Below are 27749 nucleotides of genomic sequence, written 5' to 3'. Positions count from 1 at the left end.
GCCTCTTCTCCCCTCACATTTTCTGATTCAGAATTATGTTAAGAAGCTAATGAGGAAATAAATATTTTATTAAACTTCTACTTAGAAGCTAAATTATTTGACCTTTGAACCAACATTTTTTTTTCAGTTAATGTAATTTTAAATTATGTTACAGATTTTATAAATATGCTGCCATATATAGAACCATTAGTTATTGAGGTGTTTTTATTTGATAGTTACTTTGTGATAAATTACTTCTATTTCATGGAATGGAAAAAATGAAAAAAGGATTTTCTCAGTTACATTAATTTTACTCAGTATTTTATACAGGCATGTAGTAAGATTAATAATCTATAAAATTTTTATAAAAATACATTTTTTCATTTTTGCAAAGTTTTATGAAGTTGTAAAGAAGGTATTTTTCCACCAAAACTTTACAGATTCTTTATTTACAGCTCCTCTCCAAGATAACATGGCAAACCCCAAAGAGAAAACTCCAATGTGTCTGGTAAATGAGTTAGCCCGTTTCAATAGAGTTCAACCCCAGTATAAGCTTCTGAATGAAAGAGGGCCTGCTCATGCAAAGGTAAGGTTACAGTTTTAGGTTGTGAGCCATACCTTAAGTTCTGAACAGGTGATTTTATGGTCTGGCAAGCTGTTTACTGAAATCAATTAATGGTCTTAGATTGTTTTTTTCCCTTTTTTTTTCTTTTTATGGGGAACGGCTAGAAGCACGGGGGCTGAAGTAATTTTTTTTTTTGTGTTGAGATCATTAATGTACAATTCAAGGTAGAATGAATTGAAACAGATTTTCCTTCTTTAATTCTCACCCATCATGCTTGAGTATTTTTTGTCCATAATCTAAAAAGGGCAAGTCCTTTTAGCACTCATGAGCTCAGATATATTGATGAGCTGAACTTTTCTCTTCATTCTAGAAACAATCTGAAATTGAGTCTTTACTCTAGCAATTGTAATTATCAACCTTATCCAAGTATGATTTTTATTTCTAAGATTCATCTAATTCATGATATGTTGGTTATGTTAGTATTGAAACCAAATCATTTATAATTATTTATGTGTTCATTTTTAATGTTTATTTTTCCAAGGAAATAATTTACAATGTATGTTATTCTTGCAGTATATCTTCAGAGTAGTATCTTATATTTGCACTTAAAAAAATCTTGGTACCTTGGTGAAACTACAAATTTTAAAACTATAAATGTTAAACTTTATTAATTATATCTTATTCTTTGGGGTCAAATATCAGCTCCTGGAAATTTGAGATTATTATAGTGTAGTTACACTTTAAGATTAGTCCTGGTCAACAATTTTCTAGGAGTTGATTATGAAGATTATGGATTACCTATTTTCTTTACTTACCTTTCTTTTTTTTTGTGCTTTAATCTTTTGTTATTTAATTGTTTATTAGCACCTCTTTGTAAATGTGGTTCAGGTAAGGAAAAGAAAATAAAACTAAAATTTGTCATTTTTAAACTTGCTATCAGTTTTTAAAAGAGATTTAATGATTGAGAAGATGAATATATGAAGGATTTTATTGATAGCCACCCTTTCCCCATTTAGTCTAAGTAAATTGATAATTGCAGTTATAGGGAAGGAAAAACTGCTAACAAGTAAACATTAGTGGAAAAAAGAGGCCAGCACCTCTTTATGCTATTTAACATTGCCACTTATTAGCATTGTGACCTTGGGCAAATCACTTGCTTCTCTGACCTTACCTTTTTTCATCTGTAATTCAGGAGTATTGGAGATAATTTGTAAATTTCCTTTCACTCCTATTGGTTTGTGAATCTTTAAAGAGAAATAATTTTTACAAAAAATCTGTATCAGATTTATAATGTTATGTACTCTCTTATGTGGACTTAAGACCAAATTAATAACAGTAACAATAAAATGTTATTTGCAGCTCTTTGTTTTTCTAACAGTTTATTCATTATTCAGTATAATGTTTAACTACCATGGACATTAGAATTTAAAGAAGAAATATTACTTTTGATAATGTAATTTTTAACCTTTTCATTATTTTCAGTGGGGATGCCTATAATTATGTGCTTCCCTTAATTTATTTTGGGGTCTGTAACTTTCTCTACTATTCTAATAACATTCTGCTATTGCTTTATTATATGTAGTATGTTACTCACTGTGATTATTATCGTTAAAGCAATCATGGAGTCCCAGAATATCCTTAGAAATCATCTGATATGAAATACCCTTATTTTACAGCTAGATGAGGAAACTAAGGCTTAGAAAGGAACAAGCATGTCCGAGATTAAGTGGTAGCACTAAGACCTGCATGAAGTTCCCTTGACTCCTAGATATGCTTCTAGTGTGGTTGACCGCTGCAATTTCAGATTTTTAGACTGATAGTGGGACTTCAGGGATCTTAAGTCTTAGAAGTAGTAAATCCTGAGTATGCTTTTCAGAGTTTCTTGGCCCTATTGTTATGGGTTAAAGTTGAAAACTTCTTATTTTTTTCTTACATTTTTGTATTCTACACCATACCAAAAATACACCATATCTAAAATAGAAGAGGAAAAATGGTTGCATATGAAACTGAGTCTTATATATAGCTGGCTTTTTTGTTTTTTGTTTTTGTTTTTGTTGAACAATGAGGGTTAAGTGACTTGCCCAGGGTCACACAGCTAGTAAGTGTCACATGTCTGAGGCTGAATTTGAACTCAGGTCCTCCTTAATCTGGGGCCAGTGCTTTATCTACTGCGCCACCTAGCTGCCTCCTATAGCTGGCTTTTTAAAACTGTCTAAAAAATTCTATGATACTTTCAAAGCTGGCCTGCTTTTCTGTTTTCTTTTCTACCTCCTTCTATTCTCTTCTGTGCATTCTTTTAAATGAGTCAATTAGCTTCTTTTCTTCCTTTTTTTTTTATGGGGTTTCTTTTTGGCTTAGCCAAGAACAGGGAGTCAGGCTCAGTCAATACTTTTATACATTTTACATTTTTTATAAAGCAATAAAGTTTGACATAAATAATTATTTTATAAAAGAACAAACAGAAATGTAATTCATGAATTGTCTAATATTCTAGCCACCAGAAGGGGCACTAAAAGGGCAATCCTATTACTGGCCACACTCTCCTTGCTAGTGCTTGACTGACTGGGAGAAGGGTTGTACCCTCAGCAGTGATGGGGAAGTTAAAAATATGGGAGGGTTTGGAAAAAGAACTAGGAGAGAGAAGTGTAACAGAAACCTAGTGTGAAGAAGATAGGTCGGAGGAAGGGTTGGCCAGCAGTCTCCTATGGCACAGAGAGATCAAGAAAGATGAGGGCTAAGAAAAAGTTACTGGTTTTAGCAATTATAAAATTGTTGGTGACCTTGGAGAGGGCAATTTGATTTGAGTAGTGGGACTGCCAAGTTGCAAGGAGTTAAGAAGTGTATTGCAAGAATTGTGAGGAAGTGGAAATAACAAGTGTAGGTGACTTTTCCTGGAAGTTTGGCTGTAAAAGAGAGGAGACATATAGAATAATACAGTAAGGGAACGTGGGGTCAAATGAAAGTGTTTTTTTTTAAGGTTGGAGGAGACTGAGAAGGAGACTAGGCATCTTTGAGAAAGTTTTAGTGGGCCATCTTGACCCCCAGATTCATTTTGAAAAAAAAAAAATCCTTACCTCTAGCTAGATATTCCCTGGAGTAGAGGTTTAAAAAACACTGTTACATTCAGCCCAAAACACTGTGGAATGCAACAGAACTGGATTAAAATGTAATTGGAAGGGGCAGCTAGGTGGCACAATGGCTAGAGCACTGGCCCTGGATTCAGGAGGACCTGAGTTCAAATCCAGCCTCAGACACTTGACACTTACTAGCTGTGTGACCCTGAGCAAGTCACTTAACCCTCATTGCCCTGTGGGCCCCCCCCCAAATGTAATTGGGAAATATTTAACAAAATACATAAAAATACAATAAAACAGATAATATTAGGTTTCAAAACTAAGTTAATATGCAGGCCTCAGGGATCCTTATGTACATTTTAGTGGTTCCCTGCTCCCTTTCTATTTGGGTTTGACACCACTACCATAGAGTTTCAAGGAGACAAAGCCCAGAAGAGGCCTCGTAACCAGCTACAACATGTTTTTGGCACAGTCTGTTCCATCAAATTTGTAGCTCTTCAAATGAATGTATGTAAAAGGTAAAGGCTAGAATATTAGCCAGTCCATGAATTAGGTTTCTGTTTGTTCTTTTGTAAGGTAATTGTTTGCTTATGTCAAATTTTATTGCTTTATTAAAAATGTAAAATATATGAAAGTATTGGCTGAGCCTGACTCCCTGTTCTTGGATTAAGCCAAAAAGAAGGCTTCATTTAAAGGACTATATGATTAGCTTTGCCATTAACAATATAAAATAAACTTAATTCATGAATTTATTAATTGTCCTTCCCTGCATTTTAAATAGTCAGTGTTTTGTTACATAGTTAGTGGACTATATGGCAAGATATTTTGTGGCCCTGGGGAGGGTAGTGCAAAATTGTTATAGTTTCTGATAAATACATATGGGCAATAATTCCCTAATGATGGGAAATATGTATTACATACATATTTATCTTACATTATTTGCTCCAAAATTTCCCAGACATTAAATATATTAAGGCAACTACTTATTGGTAATTTAGCATCAGTGGACAAGGATCATGGAACCAAAAAGATGAAGAACATTTTCTCTAGCAAAGGCTGGGCACACAAACCAAACTGCAGGCTTGTTCTTTAAGACCTACTCAAAGAATCCGCCCCTGGTGTAGTCTTTGCTAGCATAGCCTGTCCCTGCTCTTCTCTCAGCATCCTATTACAACAGCAGAGGCCCTCAACTTTACTCATGGGGTGAAAGATGAGGTATGGCGGGGGCGGGGGCAGCAACTGTATACTACCTGAGATGTCCTCTAGGTTAGAGAGTCCCAAAGTGACAGAAACTCTGCCTCTATATAGCAGCTGTTCCACATTCTCCTGAGCCTGTAAAAAAGGGAGACTGACTTAGCTCATCCAGAGAACCAAAGAGCAGAGATAACTAAGTTGGGGAGGAAGGACAGCACAGTTGTACTGGACTTGAATGAAAGGGTGCTCACATCCAGCTGGGGCCCATCCCACCCCTCCAGAAGTTATCTGAATCAAGGACCGAGTCTGATGAAAAGCAAGTTCATCAGCATGGAAGGAGACCGAGACAACCTTGAGCTCCAAACCCAGGAGTAAACCCAGCGTTAAAGAGGGAGGAATGAGGAAGTGTGTGACAGGCATTATATAAGGAAAAGAGACTAAAACCATCATGGATCTCGGAAGAAAGAAAATTCAATTAAAAACCAAGGTCACAATCAATTCAATCAATAGGGAACACACAAAACTTAGAAGGGAAGATGAGTAAGAAGATGTCTAAAAGGTTACAAGCACGTCTAAATGAATATTCCACACAAAAGTACATTCAACCAGTGCCTGGTGAAACTAAGAACCATGTAGGTTTCCAGGAGAGCGTGTAACTTCATTCAGCAAGATATTCCCAGACGGTTCAAAGAGAGAAATCAGAATCTTGAGAGAAGTTAGATGGGAACAAATGGCAGAATTTATGGCCTGCACAGCAGAAACAATTGGTAGAAAAAAACATGACTTCATAAGAAAGAAACATGACTTCATAGTGGCAAGTTGCTCCAGAGAAGCAAAAGGGAGGACAACAGATTGAGGATATACTGAAGTGAAGGACTATTTGGAAAAAGAGAACCAACAAATAACTTTAAAAGAAGACATGATCTCTATACAAGTAAAACACATTGATCTTGAAGCCAGGATGCATAGTAACAACTTAAGGATAATGTCTTCCAAAAGAACATTAAAAAAAATAACCCCCAAAACCTCTGTACAGCATAATGAAAGGAGTAAATAGAAGAAACTGTCCAGAACTTTTAATACATAAAATGAAGCACCAATTTAAATAATCCACCTCCAGGAAGATAGTTTTCAATTAATATGCATTTACTTTTTCTCCTTTGAACTCTCTCCTAATTTAAAATAAAAAAAAATAAAAGAGAAAAAACCCTTTGGAAAAAATATGCATATTTAAGTAAAGTAAGTTCCCAAATTGTTCATGAACAAAAATGTATGTCTCTTTCTGCATTGTGAACCTATCACTTTTCTCTCAGGAGATTGGTAAGATGGATCATCTGTCTCCTGGAATCATGGTTGACTCTTGCATTGATCAAAGATCTTAAATCTTTCAAAGTTGTTTTTCTTTACAGTGTTGTTTTTGTATAGATTACATACATAAACGCATGCATGCATCTCATTCTATATGCTTGAGCCTTTCACATTTTTCAAAATGACTTCTTTGGAATTGTGGTCAGCCATTACCCTGATCAGAGTCCCTAAGTCTTTCAAAGTTGTTTGCCTTTATAGTATTGTTTTTGTATAAATTGTTCTGGTTTTATTCACTTTACTCTCTGTCATTTCATACAAGTTTTTCTAGTTTTCTCTGAAACCATTACCTTCCTCCTTTCATAGCATAGCATAGCATAGCATAGCATAGCATAGCATAGCATAGCATAGCATAGCATAGCATAGTATTCTATAATATTTATATACATAACATAACTTGTTCAGTCATTTACCAGCTGATGACCAGTTTCTTTTCCAATTCTTTGCCTCTTCAAAAGGAGCTATACATTTTTTTTGGGGGGGGTAAATCCTTTGTTTGTTGTGCTTATAATTAATTCTTCCCTCTGCTTCATTATGTTCCCTTTCCCCCTTTCCCTCCTATTTGCTGAACAAAATGTATTTTTGTACCAAACTCTGTGTGTATATGTGAGTATATCTTTGTATATATATATATATATATATATATATATATTCTCTCCTTTGACCACTTCAGATCAGTGAGGTTCAAGTGTCAGCCACTCCCCTCCCTTTCCTCTTTATTTGTTTAGACTTCTACTTGAATATCTTGATTATTTATGATAATTTTCCTTAACCTTCATTCCTCCCTTCCTTCCCTCTACTCAAGGGTATTCATCTTCCTCTCTTCCTTCTTCTTCTTCTTCTTTTTTTTTTTTTTTGGTGAAGCAATTGGGGTTAAGTGACTTGCCCAGGGTCACACAACTAGTAAGTGTCAAGTGTCTGAGGCCGAATTTGAACTCAGGTCCACCTGAGTCCAAGGCCGGTGCTTTATCTACTGTGCCACCTAGCTGCCCCTTCTCCCTTCTTCTTTTAAGATCATCAAGACATAACAGAGCTACTTCTAGGCCTTCTGTCTAAATAGACTCCCTCTATGACACTTGATGATGATAGGGTTCAGAAGGGGACACATGCATCATCTCTCCATATTTAAACATAAAAATATTTTTTTGTTTAGGTTGTTTATTCCTGTTTATCTTTTTGTGTTTTTCTTAGCCCATGTGTTTGAACTTCAGAGTTTCTTTGCAGATCTGATCTTTTCATTAGGAATGGGTGGAAGTCCTCTATTTCACTGAAAATCTATTTTTTCCTCCTTTAGGATTATAATAAAAATTTCAGGATAAATTATTCTTGGCTGTGAGCCTACATCTTTTGTTGTTGTTGTTGTTGTTTTCTTTTTTTGTTTTCGCAGGGCAATGGGGGTTAAGTGACTTGCCCAGGGTCACACAGCTAGTAAGTGTCAAGTGTCTGAGGCCAGATTTGAACTCAGGTCCTCCTGAATCCAGGGCTGGTGCTCTATCCACTGTGCCACCTAGCTGCCCCCTTCTGGAATATTATGTTCTGAACTCTCTACTCCTTTGTAATGGTAACCACTATATCATGTGTGAGTCTATCTGTGACTCCTTGGTACTTGAGTTTTTTCTTTCTGACTGCTTGCCATATTTTTTCTTTGACATGAAAGCTCTTGATTTGGGTTATAATATTCTGAGAGTTTTTATTTTGGGGTTTCTTTCAGGAGGTGACCAGTGGATATTTTGTATTTCCATTTTGTCCTCTGTTTCTAAAAGATCTGGGCTGTTTTCTTTTAATATTTCTTGAAATATGATCTTTAGGCTCTCTCTCTCTCTCTCTCTCTCTCTCTCTCTTTTCTTTTTTTTTTTTTGGTCTTGGATTTCAGGTAGCTCAATGATTCTTAAATTTAAGTTTTTTTCTCCTTAAGTGGTTTTCCATCTCAGTTGTTTTTGGCCTGAGACACCTTACATTTTCTTTGATTTTTTTTAGTCTTTTGACTTTGTTTTAATATTTCTTTTTTTCTCACAGAATCATTGGCTTTTATTTTATTTTAGTTATTCTAATTTTCACTGAGTTTATGGCTTGGGCAAGGTTTTGTATCTCATGCCAAGCTGTTACTTTCCTTTCCAATGATTTATTCCATAACTCTCATTTCTTTTCTAAGTTTTCCCTCTAGCATTCTCATTCTATTGACAAAACATTTTAAAATTTGTGCTTCATCTTTTACACCTATAGCTGCATTTTTCTTTGAGGCTTTGTGTGTAAATATCTTGAGCCATTTTCTTCTTTTGCTTCTTATAAGTCTTTAGTGTCCTTGTCAACATAATAGCTTTTTATGGAGGGTTTCATTTTTGTTTGCTTATTCTTCCAGCCTGCTTTCTGACTTTGGATTTTGTTAGTACCAGCAGATATAAGCAAGTATAAAGAAGTAGATGACACAAATGATATTATTATTAGCACAAAAAGGAAACTTTATTGTGAAATAGATATTCCTGAAAGGGGTAGTATGGCCCACTGGTCTGAGTACAAGACAGGGCAAAGAACTTTAGACCTTGCTAGACTGGTTAGACTGCATCATTGCTTTATATAATTCTGGGTAAATGCAGTATGGCTTTGGGTAACTTAAAATTTCAGTTTCCTTGTTGGTAAAACAATACTCATAATGCCTATTCTATTACAACATAATAAGTAGTGATTCATATTTTTAAAGTGCTAAATATTATCTTACTAGAGGTGAGTTCCCAGTGTACACATTATAGTTGACTTTTGGTTGTATGTATTTTCAGTAATTGCCTGAACAAGATCAGTGTGCCTCAATTTGGAATTTGTCTGTAAGCCAGCAAGATTTTGTAGAACTATCACACACACACACACACACACACACACACACACACACACACACACACACACACACAAAGAACTATCACAAGATTCTTATGAAGATTATTCTCAGGCACCATGGTTTTCTTTTATACATGTATATTTCTATTAAAGCTTAAAATGAGAGTAGAAAACAACTCAATAATAGTAACTTATTTTATGTCATCCTTATTTTATAACATAATAACAGTGTAACAAATATTAAAACCCCTATTGGGGGCAGCTAGGTGGCGCAGTGGATAGAGCACTGGCCTTGGATTCAGGAGTACCTGAGTTCAAATCTGGCCTCAGACACTTAACACTTACTAGCTGTGTGACCCTGGGCAAGTCACTTAACCCCAATTGCCTCACTACAAAAAAAAAAACAAAAAAAAAACCCTATTGTGTGCAGAGTACTGAGTTAGACATTAGAAGAGAGAAGGTTCAGGTAAGGTTGTGGTCTCACAGAACTTTGTCTAGTAGAGGAGTTTATAATGTAGATCAGGGATTCCTCACCATTTTTTTTTTTTTTTGGTGTCATGGACATCTTTGAAAATTTGGTGATTCCTAAGGACCCCTTCTTAGAGTGTTTTTAAATGTATAAAATAAAATACATAGGATTATGAAGGAAACAAATTATTGAAATACAGTGGTAAGGGGATTAGGTGAATGATATAGGAGGGTTGAAAACATACACACAAGTACACACACACACACACACACACACAAACGTGTACCCTTCCTGATCTTAAACTGTATTATTAGATAGGAGTCATCTTGTCAATTGTCAATTGGTTAAACTTCTGAATGGAATTGTTATAATTTGTGTCAATTTCCTTTCCTCCATTAATTTCCAACTTTTAGAATCAGTTTTCAAGGTCATAAAGTCAGTGTGGTGTAATGCTAGGGCACTAGACTTGGAATCAGGAAGATTTGATTTCCAAGCCTGCCTTAAATACTTACCAGTCAGTCAACAAGCTTTTATATATTAAAAATACTGTATACTAGTTGTGTGACTTTAGAGCTATCAGCCTCTCTGTGCCTTAGTTTCCTTGTCTGTAACGTAAGGCAGGTAGCCATGATAGATTCTATGATCTAATAAATAACTCATTTAAAGAAGTCAGATGGGAGTCGTTTTGATTGTATACTATACTTTTTTCTATTTTCATTTTTCTTCTAACTTTGTATTAATTTAGATGTTTGCTGTAACAAGTTGCTTGTATATAACTTATTCAAGATTATTTCCTATATCAGTAATGAGCTATTATATGCCTGTTAAAATAAATCAGTTCTGGAACTATCCATTATTTTCAACTCTGTCTCATATGACGGATTTTCTTGTACTCTACTCTTCATTCAGACTGGATTATTCACTATCTTCCATAAATAATCTTTTTCTCTTTTCTCTGGTTTCTTCTTTAGAATACCTTTTCCTCACCCCAGGATATTGAATTTCTGTGCATTCTTTAAAGCCTAGTTTAAACACCATCCTTTCAAGGAAGGCTTCTTTGATTTCTTTAGCCTGGTAAATACTCTTCCTCCTTCCACCAATCAGATCTCACTTAGCAATTATTCTTGTTGCCACTTATGGATATGTACTTAGGTATTATTTTGTGTTATATTTATTTGTGTATATGTCATATTTTCCCAGGAGACTTTAAATTTTATTAAGACAGTGACTAATTCCAAACTAAATGTATTTCTTTGAGCTTAGTCTACTGCTCTAGAGTAGTTGACACTTAATAAATGTTTTTGAATTGAATCTACTGGATAAATATGAAGCTTTCCCCATCACCACAGTTAAAAGTGTTTTCTCTAGTTTTCAAATTTCCTGGAGCATTTTGTCTGGATCTCTTCCTTGCCCTCCTCACATTCTGTCTTATGTTATGCTTGTCTGTTGTAAAAAAAAATAATTATTAACTATATCTAACCTGGAAAAATTATATAATTTTGGATTTATGAAAAATTATAGATTTAGAAAAATTATAATTGGGCCATAAGTCCAGCTGTGGTTGCCATTCAAATGTAAGAATATTTTGATTTATTGGCCTAATTTTGGGGGGCTAATCTGATTGGGGTACTTAATCTGGGACTATTGACTCACTGGCTATCTGACTATTAACTTAGCATGGGCTGTTTATAAAGTTCCACCACACTGCTCCACTCCCAAATTGATAAGCAAAATATTAAGAAGCCTCTTAACTAAATAATCAAAGCAGGGTTTATTTATGAGATACTATTTAAAATTAAGAATACAGGGAAATAAAATGTACAACCTGACTGCATTGCAGTGCATCTCTTTCCACTGCATCTCTTTCCCACCTGCTGGCCTGGACCTTCTTTAATGCAATAAGGACCTTAGCTGCCCCTTGCCTTAGGGTACTCAGGTCCTTTATTCTAACTCTGAGCCCCTTTCACTTTGTAAATCCCCCTGCTTCTAACTTTCCTCTCTTTACTGCCACCACTGAACCCCTGTGTTTCTCTCTCACTGACCTTCTGTCTGTCTGTCTGCTCCATCAGTCTGCCCTTCGGCCTCTCTTTTCCCTGCTCCTAGTCCTTCTCGTCTTCTCCTGTGTCCTTATAGCCCCGTCTCTAGTCTGCCGTGCTCCAACCTTTCTAATCTCATCAGCCGCCTCCAGTCCTCTTCTCAGCACCCCGTCTCATCCCTCCACCTGAGTCTAACCCCCAAGTCTATATATATATCTTTCTTATCTCCACTCAAATCTCGGGGCTTCCTGCACCCCCACAGACCAAGCTAATCTGCCAGCCAGGGCTGCGGCTGGTGGGGTAGGGTGCGCAGGAGCCTCACATGCCTCAGGCTACGCCGGAGCCTGGGATCTCTCAGATATCTCCGCTCAGGTTGGAGGGAGCTGGGGACTTTTTTCCCCCCCAGCTGTCTGACCTGGTGTCTTGTACAGCCCATGGGGCTTTTTGGCTCAGCTGAAGCAGAGGGAGAGGGGCACCAGCACCTCCCACACAGAAGAGACCCTGAGGGCCTAAGGCTTTCTAATCTCAGCCTAAAGGTAGGGTTTCCAAATCAAAATAAATTTCCACACTGTATTGATGTTTAATCTGCCCTTTTTTCCCCTTACCCCAACAATGATTATTGAATTGGTTCACCATGACAGGAAAGGGAGGAGAGTCAGAGCTGGGTTGATGTCTTTGGCTAGTATTAAGGGATTAAGGGATTGGAGGTCACAGTGAGGATGAAGACTAGGTCTAGGTGAGTGGTAGAAATGCAAAGATAAAGATTATGGTTGGATAAAGAAAGTTCAGAATTTTTGAATATGGAAGTGCAACACTTGTGGCTGATAGCAAGATGAAGAATGTGACCATCTCTTTGTATCTGAGCTGTAGTGGAGGAATCATTCCTGGAAATTGAGTAGATTAGGACCTCGAAAGTTAGGGTGTTTGAGAGAGCATCAGCATGTGTATTTGAAATCCCTTAGAATGATAGCTGAAGTTGAGGTGGAGAGAAAGACAGTGAGCCAGGCCCTGAACTCATTAAGAAGAGGGAGAATGTTCTGGGGACTGGTAGATAAATTTGGATTTAATTAACCTCAAAAGAAGAACATTTTCTGAAAGATGTAATAAAGGGAAAGTCTGGAAGTGGAAATGGGAAGCAAGGAGTATTTCAAATTTCCCACTATGACCAGCAGGGTTAGAGGGTATGATTAAAAGTGCAATCTGTATTGGAAAGAGTGACCAGGAAAGTAGTGTCATCAGGAGGGAGCCAGGTCTCAAAGAGTAAGAAGATGGAATGAGAGAATAAAGAAGAGGTTTAAGATGAAAACAAATTTGCTAATTATTGAGCAGGTGTTCCAGAGAGCACAGTGGAAATGATATGCAGATATGGAGTGGGACATTTGGGGGACTAAGATTGAGAGAGTTAGGAATGAGGGAAAGAAGAGCCAAATTTCAGATGTAAGTTTGTTATTTGGTAGCTGGAGTTCAGTATACCTGGCAATTGGAAGTATGTGACTGGAGTTTGGAAGAGAGATTGGGTCTGAAGATAAAAGTGGTTGTTGAATATCCTTTGGTGACTTTAATTTTAAAGTAAAATCACAGTATAGTTCTAAACTAGTATTAGTACAATATGACATGTGAAACATGTATAACCTTATGTTTTTTCCTATTTTGTCAGTGTTCTTCTTTTAATGTTATTATAATCTAAAAAACATAATGATTTGACATCCTGATCTCAGACAGTTCTTGTATATATTTAAGTAAAAGTATTTTTTTTGTTTTTTTTTTTTAGTGAGGCAATTGGGGTTAAGTGACTTGCCCAGGGTCACACAGCTAGTAAGTGTGTGTTAAGTGTCTGAGGCCGGATTTGAACTCAGGTACTCCTGACTCCAGGGCTGGTGCTCTATCCACTGCGCCACCTAGCTGCCCCCTAAGTAAAAGTATAATTGGTACTTTGAACTACCTAAAAAAGGCCAAACCCCCAAATTAATTATTTTGTTTTTGTACAATATGTTAATCTCAATAGCCTAAGGTTTTAGGATTATAGTTGTTTTCTAAATAAACAGTAGTTTGTTGGCAGATTATCATTCTTTTACTTAAAAGTTTTTCCTCAGTTGGATAAAAGAATTATTTTTGTTGATCTCTTATGAAAAATATTTAGTCTTAATACTTGTGACTGTTTTGATAACTTTTTAGTGTTTGCATTTTTCTTTAAGCTTGAGTTAAACAATGAGTACAATGTAGAAGTAACTTTTTGATACATTATTAGATTTGTCAGTCTCATTGCAGAGCTAGTAATTAGGTAAAAATAGAAAAAACATCAGACTTAAAAACATTGAGCTGGTCTACTTAATTTACTTTGGCATGTGTATTTCTATGTATGCTTTAGTGAAGATAATTTGAATAGTATTAAAAAGATGTTTCTGTTTTGTTACAAAGTCATGTTTTTGTTGTTGTTGTTTTGTTGTTGTTTTTGCTCATTTGTTCCTTGACTATAAACAGTGCACCTTATCAATGCTAGCCTTTACTGATATGGTAGAAGACAGAATTTGATATATATCACTTAGAGTTACTTTTTTTTTGATGGATACTTAATAGTTATGTGACCTACTTAAAATAAATTCACTTAATCTCTTTGGACTTTCTTGTTTCCAAAGATCATAGACTTATGGTTGGGAGGGATCTTAGAGGTCATTGAGTCAAACAAATATCCTCATTTTATGGAAGAAAAATATGAAAGCTAGAGGGGTTAAGGGACTTCCCTGGGCTTATACAGCTATTAAGTAGCTAAGGCAGGATTAAAACCCAGGTTTTCCTGTCTCCAAATCTGGCACTCTACCTACTATACCACATTCAGTTGATCAAGTTGGACCAGATATTTAAAGTCCATGTTAATGCTCAAATTCTATAATTCTATGAATATTTTTCAGGCAGGTAACATTTCATACATAGTTGTTTACTGGAAAGTTTTAATTAATTTTTTCAAATTTTTTTAAAAGATGTTCTCAGTGCAGCTGACTCTTGGGGAACAGACCTGGCAGTCCGAAGGGAGCAGTATAAAGAAAGCCCAACATGCTGCTGCCAACAAAGCCTTGAGGGAAACTTCTCTTCCCAAACCAACTCCTCGACCCCCAAAAAACAATATTAATAGTAATCCAGGTAATGCTGAATTGTTTCCTTTTCTTATGTTTGTGCCCTTTCCTTGTGTGCTTTTGGAAAGAAAGAGGAACTTTTAACAGACTCATTCTATAATCAACAAGGATTTTTATTTTGATAATTGGAAACAACAGAGTTATGTCAGTTAAAGGTAAAAGCTTAGTGGTGAATACTGAGGTTTACAGCAATTGCTTTAGCAGAGTGCTGCACTTACCTCTCCAGGGTTTTGTTTTTTAAGAGTTAGCAAAACCCAGCATATTCATACAGTCATTCACTTATTAATTCACCAGTTTACCTACCACTATTCTAGGCACCATTTGGATTCAAAAGAAGACACAATTTCTGCCCTCAAAGAGTTTGCAATCTATTTAATCTTTCATATATACACAAGCTCATTCACTTAAGTCACATAAATGCTTATTCATTTTTATGCTTTGCCATAAGTGTGTTAGGTAAAGGTGATTGAATGCGTTACCTGCTCAATTTTTCTGAGTCTTTTCTTTCATTTCCAAGAACCCCCTGGTTTCCCATAGTTTATTTTCTCCCCATTCTGACCCCTGTCTATAGTTTATATTCTTCTGTCTTACATAGAAACTATATTAGATGGACTCTTCTGTCTTCAGCTTATTCTTATACCAGAAGCAATGAATTTCGTTTTTCACATTCATTGTCAAAATAACATTTATAATCATTTTGCAGATGATGAGATAAACTGCCTGGGCAAATGGGAAGCATTTAGGTTTCTGTTAACTTCTTTAATGTTTCTGCATCATCATCATTACTGACCATTTGTTGAGTCCTTACTTAAGCAGTATTCTGGGTGCTTGGGGTGCAAAGAAATATAATATGTAGTCCTGTCCATAAATTACAGTCTAGTTATTTGGGAAGCTAGGACATAAACAAAATAGGGTAAATGAAAATGCAGTCTCTTTAAGTGCTAAATGAAATGGTATAACAGCAATAGGTGCTGTAAGAGTTTAAAGGGCAGAATGATCACTGAGGACTGGTGCAGTTGGGCTTGGCTTAATGGAGAAGTTAGGACTTAATCTAAGTTTTGAGAAATGGGTAGGATTTAGACAAATGGAGAGGAAGGGTAGGAGGAAACTCATGAGCAAAGTTGAGAGGCCTACTATGTGAGTAAGTGATGTATTTGGAAAACAGAGGGTTTTTGTGATGATTCATCTTGTAGTCCCTGGTATCCTTCAAAGTACAGGTCAGGTAACACCTCCTAGAGGAGGCCTTTCTTTCTTTCTTTTTTTTTTTAAGTAAGGCAATTGGGGGTTAAGCGACTTGCCCAGGGTCACACAGCTAGTAAGTGTCAAGTGTCTGAGGTCACATTTGAACTCAGGTCCTCCTGAATCCAGGGCCAGTGCTTTATCTACTGCGCCACCTAGCTGCCCATATTCACTCCCAATTATTATTTTTTTTTGGGTGGGGCAATAGGGTTAAGTGACTTGCCCAGGGTCACACAGCTAGGAAGTGTCAAGTGTCTGAGGCCAGATTTGAACTCAGGTCCTCCTGAATCCAGGGACAGTGCTTTATCCACTGCACCACCTAGCTGCCCGGGAGGCCTTTCTTAATTCTGCCAGTGTTTAGAGGGCTCTTCCCTCTTTTTATCTCTCTGGTAGGTAGGATCCTTGAGGGCAAGGACAGTTTCCTTTTATCATTCTGTCCTCAGAGCCTGGTGGGTGCTTAAGAAATGTTTGTTGAATTCAACTGAACCTCACAGGTGATGATGCCAAACTACCCTACCCAGTTTAGTTAGATGACTCCCCTTTGGGTACTGTATGCACCAGCCAAATGGGACTACTAACTATTGCTAGTTCTCATTTTACCCTCTCCCATTATTGGTAGTCTTTGTTCACATCATCCTTCACACCTGGAGTGGATTTCCTCCCTTACCCCCTGCCTCTAATTGAATCCTGTTGGAGACCTTACTTTCCATAAAAGTTTGTTTTTGTTTTTGTTTTTGTTTTTGTTTTGTTTTTAGTGAGGCAATTGGGGTTAAGTGACTTGCCCAGGGTCACACAGCTAGTAAGTGTTAAGTGTCTGAGGCTGGATTTGAACTCAGGTCCTCCTGACTCCAGGGCTGGTGCTCTATCCACTGTGCCACCGAGGTGCCCCTTCCATAAAGGTTTAACCTTGAAACTGAAACTTCCATGACCCCTCAGAGCAGGATTTCGGCTTCCTTAGATTCTTTTTTTTTTTTTTAAGTGAGGCAATTGGGGTTAAGTGACTTGCCCAGGGTCACACAGCTAGTAAGTGTCAAGTGTCTGAGGCCGGATTTGAACTCAGGTACTCCTGATTCCAGGGCCGGTGCTCTATCCACTGTGCCATCTAGCTGCCCCTTCCTTAGATTCTTAATAGCCCCTTTTTGGGGGCTTCTTGTACTCATCCCATTCTATCTTGTATCATAGTTATTTACATACATGCCTTGCCTTACTCCAATCTTCTCCATTAGATTATAAACTTCTTTAGGGTAGCTAGGTGGTATAGTGCATAAAATATTGGACTTCTAGTCAGAAAGACCTGAATTTGAACCTTCCTGAGACACTTGTTAGTTGTATTACTCTGGGTAAGTCATCCAATCCCTCTTTGCCTTTGGTGATTGTTGTGAGGTTCAAATGAGTCAGCATATATAAAGTACTTTTCTTTTAAAAAAATCTTAATAGTATTTTATTTTTTCCAGTTACACATAAAGATAGCTTTCAACATTCATTTTTATAAGATTTTTAATTCCAAATTTTTTTTCCTCCCTCCCTTCCCTCCACCCTCCCCAAGATGGTAAGCAATCTGATACAGTTTATATGTACAGTCACATTAAACATATAAAGTACTTTTCAATCTTAAAACAGTATACAAATGATGATGATGAAATATTTGTTTCCCTGGTGCCTTATACATAGTAGGTATGTAATAAATGTTTTTTAAAAAAGTGAATTGAAGGAAAACTTGGACATCTGGTTAATATGATTATATTCATTAGTCTAGAGACAAATTGAATATAGCAATTTAAAGAATATGATTTAAAGGAGTAGCTATGGATTATTGATTATAAGACCTTATTAAATAATGATTCAAGTACTCTAGCTGTCCCTCTTCTTTGTGCTTCCATGTCAAATGATAGTGATTTGTCATAAATGACTTCATTCGGGGCAGCTAGGTGGCGCAGTGGATAGAGCACCGGCCCTGGAGTCAGGAGTACCTGAGTTCAAATCCGGCCTCAGACACTTAACACTTAACTAGCTGTGTGACCCTGGGCAAGTCACTTAACCCCAATTGCCTCACTAAAAAAAAAAAAATAAATAAAATAAATGACTTCATTATTATATTTGGTTTTGCTTTATTTTATATTTTTATTACCCTTTTTTCTCAGTTTACCCTCTTTCCTACCATATTTCCTCACTTAAAATGTTCTGCAATTCAGTGAGAATTTTTAAATAATCATTTTTTTGAAAGTGAGATGCTTTAGATAGCACAGATAGATTTAAGGCAACCACTAGGGGGAGAGCTGATGCCCTGGCAGTCACTAGGGTTCATCCAAAGATGTAATTTTGTTTTTTTCTTTGTAGCAAGAAGCTTTTAATAAATGACTCTTAAATTGAATAGAATGGAAACAGTTTGTACTTTTCCAAGTAAGCTATAACAACTCTCGAGCATTTACATTTAAAACCTTACCTCTTTGGGTTATAGTTTCCCCATCTGTAAATTTAGGAGGTTAGACAAGATTAAGAGGAGCCTAATAGTGTCTGGGCTTAGACAGGTGGTAGGTAAGGAGTCTCTTTATACTCTGTTCTTGTCAGATCAGAGCTGAGCATTCAGTTCAGGATACCACATTTTAGCAATGTCATTGAAAAGTTGGTGAGTGTCTGGAAGATGGCAGCTAGCATGATAAAAACCTCAAGATCATGCAACAATAAGGATTAGTTGAAGAATTTGAAATGTTGAGCCTGGAAAAAAGAAGACTTGGGGGAAGCTGTTAGAAAAGAGGACGATTTTGTTGTGCTCATACTAGGAAAACGGAGCTAACAGCAGTGGGTTTAAGTTTCTGAGGCCAAATTCAACTTGATGCTAGGAAAAACTTCCTCAAAACTAGACCTGCCTGGGAGGGAGTAGATCCCTTTTCACTGGAGATCTTTAAGGAGATGCTGGATGAAGAATTTTTGTCATGTTATAGAAGAAATTCCCAGTCTAGTAACTTGAGGTTGGATTAGATGATCCCTGAGGCTCCTTTCAATTCTTGTGTTTCTGTGACTCTGTGATGAGGTGATCTCCAAGGGCGAACACTAGGGAGTGGCAGGGGAACAGTATAAAGGTTGGCTCTAGCTCTAATATTGTCTGTTCTAAGTAAGGCTTTTGTTTACTTATTTTACTATGTTATTGTATTTCGTATCCTAAAAATAAAACAGCAAATCTAAAAGAGGTTGAATCATTTTATGCATTCATCCAGTACATGTCATTAGGAACAGCATGATCATATGCAAGTTTTCCTTAATGAGTTAATTAAATTTACTTTTAAAAGTTATTTTTAGCCATGAGACTTACCAAACATTCTAAATTACCTGTTTTTATAGCTAGATCTCTCTTAGTGTATATAATGAATCCCTTGAAGTGCATTATTCGAGTTTTCATTGCATATTTTCTTTGGGCTGGAATATTTTACCTACAATTTTATATATATATATTAGTGAGGCAATTGGGGTTAAGTGACTTGCCCAGGGTCACACAGCTAGTAAGTGTTAAGTGTCTGAGGCCAGATTTGAACTCAGGTACTCCTGACTCCAGGGCCGGTGCTCTATCCACTGCGCCACCTAGCCGCCCCCAATTATATTTTTTATAATATATTAAATATATTTATCACAGTTTTCCTATAACTTCAAGTAGTACATTTTTGAATAATGTAAAGGAATATTTGAGACTTGTGTGTTTTATTTTTTTTGGAGTGGGTTATTAAAAAACATTAGATCAAAAACTCAGAAAAAGAAAGAATGACTACTTCTGTACTTTATTTTTTTTTATTCTGATAGTAATTATATTCCTAGAATAAAAAAAAACACATACAGATAGTTCTCTATACAGAATCTCTACTTTCTACTCATGATAATAAAATATAAGTATAGATTATATTATTTATTGTAGAAATATTTTACATGCATTTTTCTTTTATTTAAACAGGCAGTATAACTCCCACAGTGGAACTAAATGGTCTTGCTATGAAGAGGGGAGAGCCTGCCATCTACAGGCCTTTAGATCCAAAGCCATTCCCGAATTACAGAGCAAATTACAACTTTCGGGGCATGTACAATCAGAGGTTTGTATGTCTTTAATTGCCTTTTGCCTTGTTTTTATTATTATAATTTGTTTAAATTGCCATTTAAAAAACCCTTAACTTATGTTTTTCATGTACTCCATATTCTAGACAAACTGGACAACTAGTCCCTGAATTTTTTCTTTGAAAAATTTTCTTTAAAAAAAAATGGAGAACCCAGCAGTCATCATTACCTCAATGCTTTCACATAAGGCAGAACCTCATTTGTACAATGCATTCCCTTCTCATTTCCACTTTTGAGAAGACTTTCTTTAAGATTTAGCTTACCTTTTCTCTGTGTAGCCCTTTTTGATGAGGCCATGTAAAGATGTGTTCTCTCCTGCCTCAAATATTTATAGAGTACTTTTCTAGTTCTTTTATTTTTTCATCAGTTCTTGTCATAACATATTTATTTTTGTATGTGTCGCATCTCCTCTCTCTCTAATAGCATAAACTTCTTTTTTTTAAAGTGATTTTTAAAAAAAATTTTTTTATTTTTAGTGAGGCAATTGGGGTTAAGTGACTTGCCCAGGGTCACACAGCTAGTAAGTGTTAAGTGTCTGAGGCCAGATTTGAACTCAGGTTGGTACTCTTGACTCCTGGGCCGGTGCTCTATCCACTGCGCCACCTAGCTGCCCCATCTAATAGCATAAACTTCTTGAAGGTAGTATTGGTTTGTCTTTGTATCCCCAAAGCACCTAGTAGAGTGCTTTATGCATAGTAGCTGGGTAATAAATGTTTTGCCCTAATATTTTTATATGTGTTCAAATTCACCTTAAGTGATATAATTTGTGTATAGTAAACTCATAAATTATCGAGGAAAATTTGTAAGTATTATAGTTGAAAAACGACTTACTTCCCCATACCCCACAATTTTTGTTGAGTTCACTGTTTTGCGGGGCCATTATTTTTATTCAATTTACAGTTTTTACTGCTGTTTTTCTATGTGGTATTTTCATTAATTCAACAAGGGTTTATTTTATGACTAATCTGTGCCTAGTATCGTACTATTTGCTTTACCTGGTATTCTTCACAGTTTGGGTTTGTGGATAGGAAAGCTGTATATAATGTACAATCATTAGGGCATTTTGGGAGCCTGTAAAGGTATGTAGAAGAGACATCTAATCACTCTCTAAACTTTGTATAATTTTGTGGGAGTTGTAAATGTAGCAGATTTTAAAACTGTACCAACTTGTTTCTTGAATCTAGTTAAGATTGTAGACATTTGTGTGAAATCACTTGAAATTTTCCACTAGAATGTTTATTTTCTTTGCTTCTTAAATTTAGAGAAGTAGCATGATCTAATAGAGCTAACTTTGAACTTCAAGTCACAGGACAGGTTTGAGTCCTTGCATTGGTCCTTACTCTGAGCCATTTACTTTAAGTTTTCAAAACTTCACTTTATTCATTTGTAAAGTTATTGCATTATTTGTGTTATCTACCTTAGAGGGTTTTTGTAAGGAAAGTATTTTGTAAACTGCAAAATGATATGGATTATATAATTGCCTTCTCAACTTTAATTTCAGCAAGCTAATTAAGTACAACCCAAGGTATTGAGTTACAAAAATGAAAAATATGGATCCATCCTTAATGAAATGTAGTCTAATATAGTATAAATAGATTTTTTTAAGAGTTTACTCACATCTATTTTTTTTTTCAGTAGTGGAATGACTTATAAACAACCAATTGAACAATAATTGTTACTCCTGAGAGTTTAATATGTATTGTCCATTGATGGAACTGTAATCTTACTGGTATGGAAGCTCCCTCCTCAGTGGAGATTGCAAACCATGAACATATTGTCTTGATTCTTGTCATATGTCTGCAAATTCTCTATAAAGTACCCAACTTGATGGAAGATTTATTTTGTTTCTTTTAATATTTTGCAGATAACATAGCAGCATTCAGACTATTATCTTTCACTCTCATTACCTCCTTTTCTGGTCATATATATTCTTTTTTTTTTTTTTTTGTGAGGCAATCGGGGTTAAGTGACTTGCCCAGGGTCACACAGCTGGTAAGTGTCGGAGGTCGGATTTGAACTCAGGCACTCCTGAATTCAGGGCTGGTGCTCTATCCACTGCGCCACCTAGCTGCCCCCATATATATTCTTGATGTCTTTTAATTCCTAATCATGTAGGCCATGCCTAGTAATATGCTATAGCCTGCTTTTGCTTATCATGTATCTATTACCTCTTGGGTCACCTGCGATCTTCATTATTCTGAAGTTATAGAATTCCATAATTTACATGCATGTGCAATATTGATGTTAAAAAGACTGACTTTTGTGGTTTGTTTAGGTTGAAAGGAAAGCTGGGCAACATGTGTTTTTCATCCACTTTGCTTTTCCAGTGTGACTGGTGAGGCCAATCTCTTTTGAATAAACATATATCATTGAGAAAGCCATATAGTCTCCCATGCTTGAATCAATGCTGCAAACCTTCCATTTATACTTTGAACAGGACATCTTCAAGTATATGTTGCCCTATATGTTTTATTTGATATTGATGTTCAGAGGATCACTGAAAAAGTTATTTTTATCTTGGAATCTGGAATGACTTTTAGAATATACATGGGAAATATTTTGTTTAAGGACAAAGTCAAGTACTTTTTAGTAATCATAAAAAAATAGGCATATATATATTTCTTGGTCTGTTGTGTGCCTGAAATGGTATGCTTAGAAAATGTTGTGTGAATGCCTCCTGTTTTCTCATTTAAGAATTCCCTAGAAGCAAGTATATATCATTCTTTGGTAATAATGTTGTCTGTGATTGTCCCCCCTCGTTCTTTTAGAATCTTTTACTATTTGAAATAACATGAAAAACCACCCCTGGATACTTCTAAAATTCTGTTAGCTCAAGCATAGATTTCTTTCTTGGTTCATCTCATCAGGTTCCATTGCTTCTTCTTTACATCAGGTACTGAGTTGTTAGAGTAAAATGTGGTGGTTTCACTAGCCTTGCTCATGAGAATTGTTTGCCATATAAATGCTAGTATATTTATTTCATTTTATAGCTATTTGTTGTCTTCCTTTCAGCTTTATCTACTTAAGATCTTTGAAAATGTGACATAATTGGCATTTTTTCTTAAATGTTATGTTATTGTTTAGTGATATAGTACTACTCATACTATTCCATTATGGCTCCCCCCTTTTTTAAATAAATGAGTTCATGATCTAAACTGGTATCATCCTTGACTTCCACATTTCTGTTTGTAAGGAGATCATGTATCTTCTGCCTGAGGTAGTTTTGGGGCTCTTTTGGCGGCCTTGGGTGATTCGCTGTACCCTCTGTTTCCTTTTCTGCCACTTTGTTGTTTTTGTTGCAGAAGGGGAAAGGAGATTTGTAAGACTGTTTTGTACTTTTATATTTCATGGGCTGCTGTGTTCAATTTTCTGTTTATGAGCTTCTCTGTACTTAGTTAATTTGGTCCTTGGACTGGAGACATATGCTCTGTCTCTAGAACTGTTCCTGAAGCCTTCCAAGCTCAGTAGAGCCTTTCAGAAGTCAAATTCTGTGTATGGAGCCTTTGAGAACACAGGGTCATCATCATGGCACATTGAGGCATTGGAATAGGATTTTTGGGGAAGATACTATGTTTTCATGAGCATATTTATTGTGTGTAATATTATGATGCTTTGTCTGAATCTTTGTCTTGATTTTTGATACCACATTGATATTGTCTTTAGAGTTTGATTTTCTCAGATTTTAAAGACATTTGGGAGATTTATGAAGTATCTTTGTAGCTTATTTTCATTTAGTAAACAATGGAAACTGAAAATATTAAAACTGTTTTAAGGTAGACAAACGCTATGTTTAAAATGCTTAAAGACAGCTGAGATTTTAAGAAAAAATAACTAGCATATTACATTTCAGAGGGCTACTTTACAAAATTAAAAAACCATAATGAAGCACACTCTTTGTTAATCATTGTTGTACTGATAAGTGCTAAGATTCTCTCTCTCTTTTCCTTTGTTCCTTCCTCCTTCCCTCTTTCCCTCTCTCTCTTTTTCCCATCCTCCCTTTCTCCCTTCCTCCATTCCTCTCCTCCTCTTTAAATTTTACTATAAGCAATTTATGCTTTTTATTAAAATACAATCCCATAAACTATGTCCAAAAAGCAAAAAGCTGGTCATTTTTATCTCATCTACTGTTATGGTTGGGAATTCTGGATAAGCTCAAAATTACTCACTTTTACCACTAGATGGCGCAACTTGACTGTAAAGGTGAAATGCTGTCCTTACATAGGGCTATTTCAAGAGACCTGGGGAAAACACTTAAATGGCTTTATTAAGCCACTTAGATTTGAAATATAGGCATTATTAAGGAAGCATTGAATTGATGAAATGTGATAAGATAGTACTATTTTTCACATTTTATCAACCCAATGCTTCCTTAAAAGTGCCTTTATGAATGCAATATATCTTTACATTCTTATCATCCCTATCCTGACACTATGCTTAGGTTGCACCTCTAAATTTTGTTTCAAGCTCAAATGTTTTCATTTATTATCTAAAGGGATATTTTTTACTCTTATCTAGTATAAATAAAATGTATACAGGAACTTCATGGTCATCTTCAGATGATCTTCAGGTGAATTTTACCTGGTAGAATAGCTTGAAAGTAGACTAAAAAGTGAATTCCTATAAATAAAATAATTTTCCCACCAATTTCTATGATAGAATTAAAAATGAATGTTATAGAAATTTATTCCAATTATATTTAAATATGTGTCATGTTCTACATACCTTATTTAATCTAGAAGAAAAATATAAATGGTAGAGTAGGAAGAGGTAACTCAGTTTAGCTGTCCTCCACAACTACTCCAAAAAAGACCCTGAACTGGATCAGACTGAGTCCTTCTCAGAAAATGGAAAGGAAAATCCCATTGAGTCATTTTTCCAGTTCAAAAAGGATAGAGAGGTCTAGGGACACTGGGGTCGGGTTCTAGCCAGGTAGGCACAGTGAGGAGCCTTTTAGGATTAGGACTGAACTGAGGCCTGTGTCTACAATCTCTCAGGGCTAGATCTATTGGGGCTGGCCAGACCCTGAATAAGGAATAGGAGCCAGCGGGCACCTTTATCACTTGTATCTCAGAGCTGTTTCTCAAAAATAGGGCAGATTAAGGTGGGGACCTGTGCCCTATAGTGGACTAAGGCTGAGGCTGTGAACTGGAAATAGCGCAGGAATAGAAGCCAGTATTTGCTTTGTAATGTTAGTGCCTTTCCTCTGTTGCTTATCTTCAGTTTATCCTGTACATAGCTTGTTTGTATAGTTGTTTGCATGTTGCTCACACTGAGCTTCTTGAGAAGAGGGATTGTCTTTTTGCCTTTCTTTGTATTCCCAGTGCTTAGCATAGTGTCTGGTAGGTGGTATGTTCCCAGAATCCAGTCCAAGGACTTCAGCTGAGTCACTGGGCAGGGAGCTTAGACCAAGGAACCTGTGGAGCCTTCTAGCTGGGTGACAGAATAGTGGCCAGTAGTAATCTACTTCAGCTCCAACTAAGGGTAAGCCATTTCAAGGTTAGGAGTTTGCAAAGCTTAGACCAGGCAGTGATCAGACTTTGCCCTGGATCAAACTATTTTGGGTGATTAAAACCTTGGAGGTATCTAGCCTGTGGAAGGAGAATTAATAGCTTAGTAAAAGAGGTACAAAAGCAGACTCCTTGAAAATTTGAGTGGAAGATTTTAATAGAAGTGAATGACTTTAATAAAACAAGAAATATTAAGCCAAAAGTGAAAAAAATTAGAAGAAAATTTAGGTTATCTCATATGAAAAAACAATTGACTTAGAGAACAGATTAAGGAGAGATAATTTAAGAATCATCAAGCTACCTGAAAGCAATAATTTAAAAAAATTAAAAGAGTGGGGCAGCTAGGTGGCGCAGTGGATAGAGCACCGGCCCTGGAGTCAGGAGTACCTGAGTTCAAATCCGGCCTCAGACACTTAACACTTACTAGCTGTGTGACCCTGGGCAAATCACTTAACCCCAATTGCCTCACTAAAAAAAAAAAAAAAAAAGAGCCTGGACATCATATTTCAAGAAATCATTAAAAAAACACACAGATCTATTAAAGGAGAAGTAAAAAATAGATGATCATTATCCTGAAAGAAACCTCAGTATAAAAATTCTCAGGATTGTCAAAGGCAAAGTCCAGAGTTTGCAGGTAAAAGAAAAAAAATGCTACAAGCATGTAGGAAGAAAGAATTCAAATGACCAATTAGCTACAGTCAAACAAAACTGAGCAGCACCACTATAAAGTAGCAGAGCACTTCAAATACCATATTCTCTCCTCCATATATCTATCCATCCATCTATCCACATACACACACACACACATACATACAGATACATACAAGAGACTTCTAAGCATTCCTGATAACAAGACCAGAACTGAGTAGAAACTTTGAAATATAAACCTAGGAGTCAAGAGCATCATAAGAAAAGTAAATACAAGTAAGCAATTAGAAAGGACTAAATAATGATGAAGTATTCACATTCTGATAGTGTGAGATGATACAATTTTCTTCTCAATCCTGTGGCATCAAGAGTCATAGAGAGAGTTAAATAAGACAGAGAACCTAGGTGTGATTTTGCTAGTTTTTTTATGATCTTGAAAGAAGAAAAGAAAAGGAATAACTAGGAGAAAAAGGGTTGGAAGAGGAAGGATGGGAAAAATTATCTCATAATTAGAATTTACCAATAAAGACTATGTCAGCAAGGAGTCAGGGATGAGGGGGTAGAGAAGATGGCACTAGAAGCAAAAATAAAACCTTTGTTACATGCTTTTAAGATTTTTTTGTTGGCAGAACCTTTGAGTTAGATGAATTGCTCTACATGAAAGAGAATTCTTTGGTCAGTAAAACTAGCTCTAATAGACTTCCTTCTCTGTAAGTCATCAACCAACAAGCATTTATTGACTACATTTTGTTTATAAGTCAACCAGCATTTAGTAAGTGCCTGTTGTACACCAGGTGCTGTGCTAGGTGCTGGTAATACAAATACAACATCTATCCTCAAGGACTTAGGTTTTATTGGGGAGATGCAACATGTTCCTAGATAAATAAATACAGACTAATACAAAGTAAGTACAGTGTTGGGTGACATGGGACATTAACAACTGGAGGAAGGCCTCTGGAAGAATGTGGCATGAACTGAACCTTGAAGGGAGCTCTGGGTTCTAAGGCATGAAGCAAGGAAGGATGGAGGACAATGTGTGCAGAGGTACAGAGGTGGGAGATGTGATTGATTGGGGAGGACTGAGTTAGATAAGGGCCTCATCTGAGGCAAAATCTGGGCTCCAGAGTTAGGTAGAGAGAAACTTCAAACAGTATCCCAAGCTTTTAAGTAAGATTTTAAATATTTTTTTTAAAGTGCAGATAATAGGTAAGCATTATTTTGATGTATAAAGTTGAAATTTTTCAAAGCATGACATCAATAAATTAGCCAAAAATGTGCTTCTAGAGCTTTTTAAAAGAACCCATTATTTTCTTATCAATGCCTATAGGTATTAAGGAATTCTGTTTTTAACCGCTATAATCATATTTCTTGCAAAAGAAATCAAATGATACTTTTTTCCCACTGGGGTGGGAAAAAGGGGAGGGTTTGAGAAATTATGTGATATTTTGTTTTGTTTTGTTTTTCCTTTGGCAGTCATTTGAAATGAAATTACTAAGAAATATGTAGTTAAGCTTTATTTCTCATAGTTTGCCTCAATTTTATTTCATAATTTTGTGTTCTTAAAGAGGAGAATGTTTTTATTACCTATATGTAGCAGAATGAGCTGTCATTCAAT

General features: G+C 36.0%; 1 protein-coding gene across 1 annotated transcript in view; it reads left to right on the top strand.

The window, feature by feature from the left end:
- The window catches only part of STAU2 (staufen double-stranded RNA binding protein 2), a 441622-nt gene that overhangs the window by 48754 nt on the left and 365119 nt on the right, over positions 1-27749 (top strand). The window contains 3 exon segments of the mRNA XM_043978079.1: positions 435-565; positions 14490-14649; positions 19822-19957. Of these exon segments, the coding sequence (XP_043834014.1) occupies positions 435-565; positions 14490-14649; positions 19822-19957 (427 nt within the window).

This window comes from Dromiciops gliroides, chromosome 1, assembly GCF_019393635.1.
Source record: "Dromiciops gliroides isolate mDroGli1 chromosome 1, mDroGli1.pri, whole genome shotgun sequence".
Classification (NCBI taxonomy): Eukaryota; Metazoa; Chordata; class Mammalia; order Microbiotheria; family Microbiotheriidae; genus Dromiciops; species Dromiciops gliroides.
This window is presented reverse-complemented; position numbering and strand designations above follow the sequence as displayed.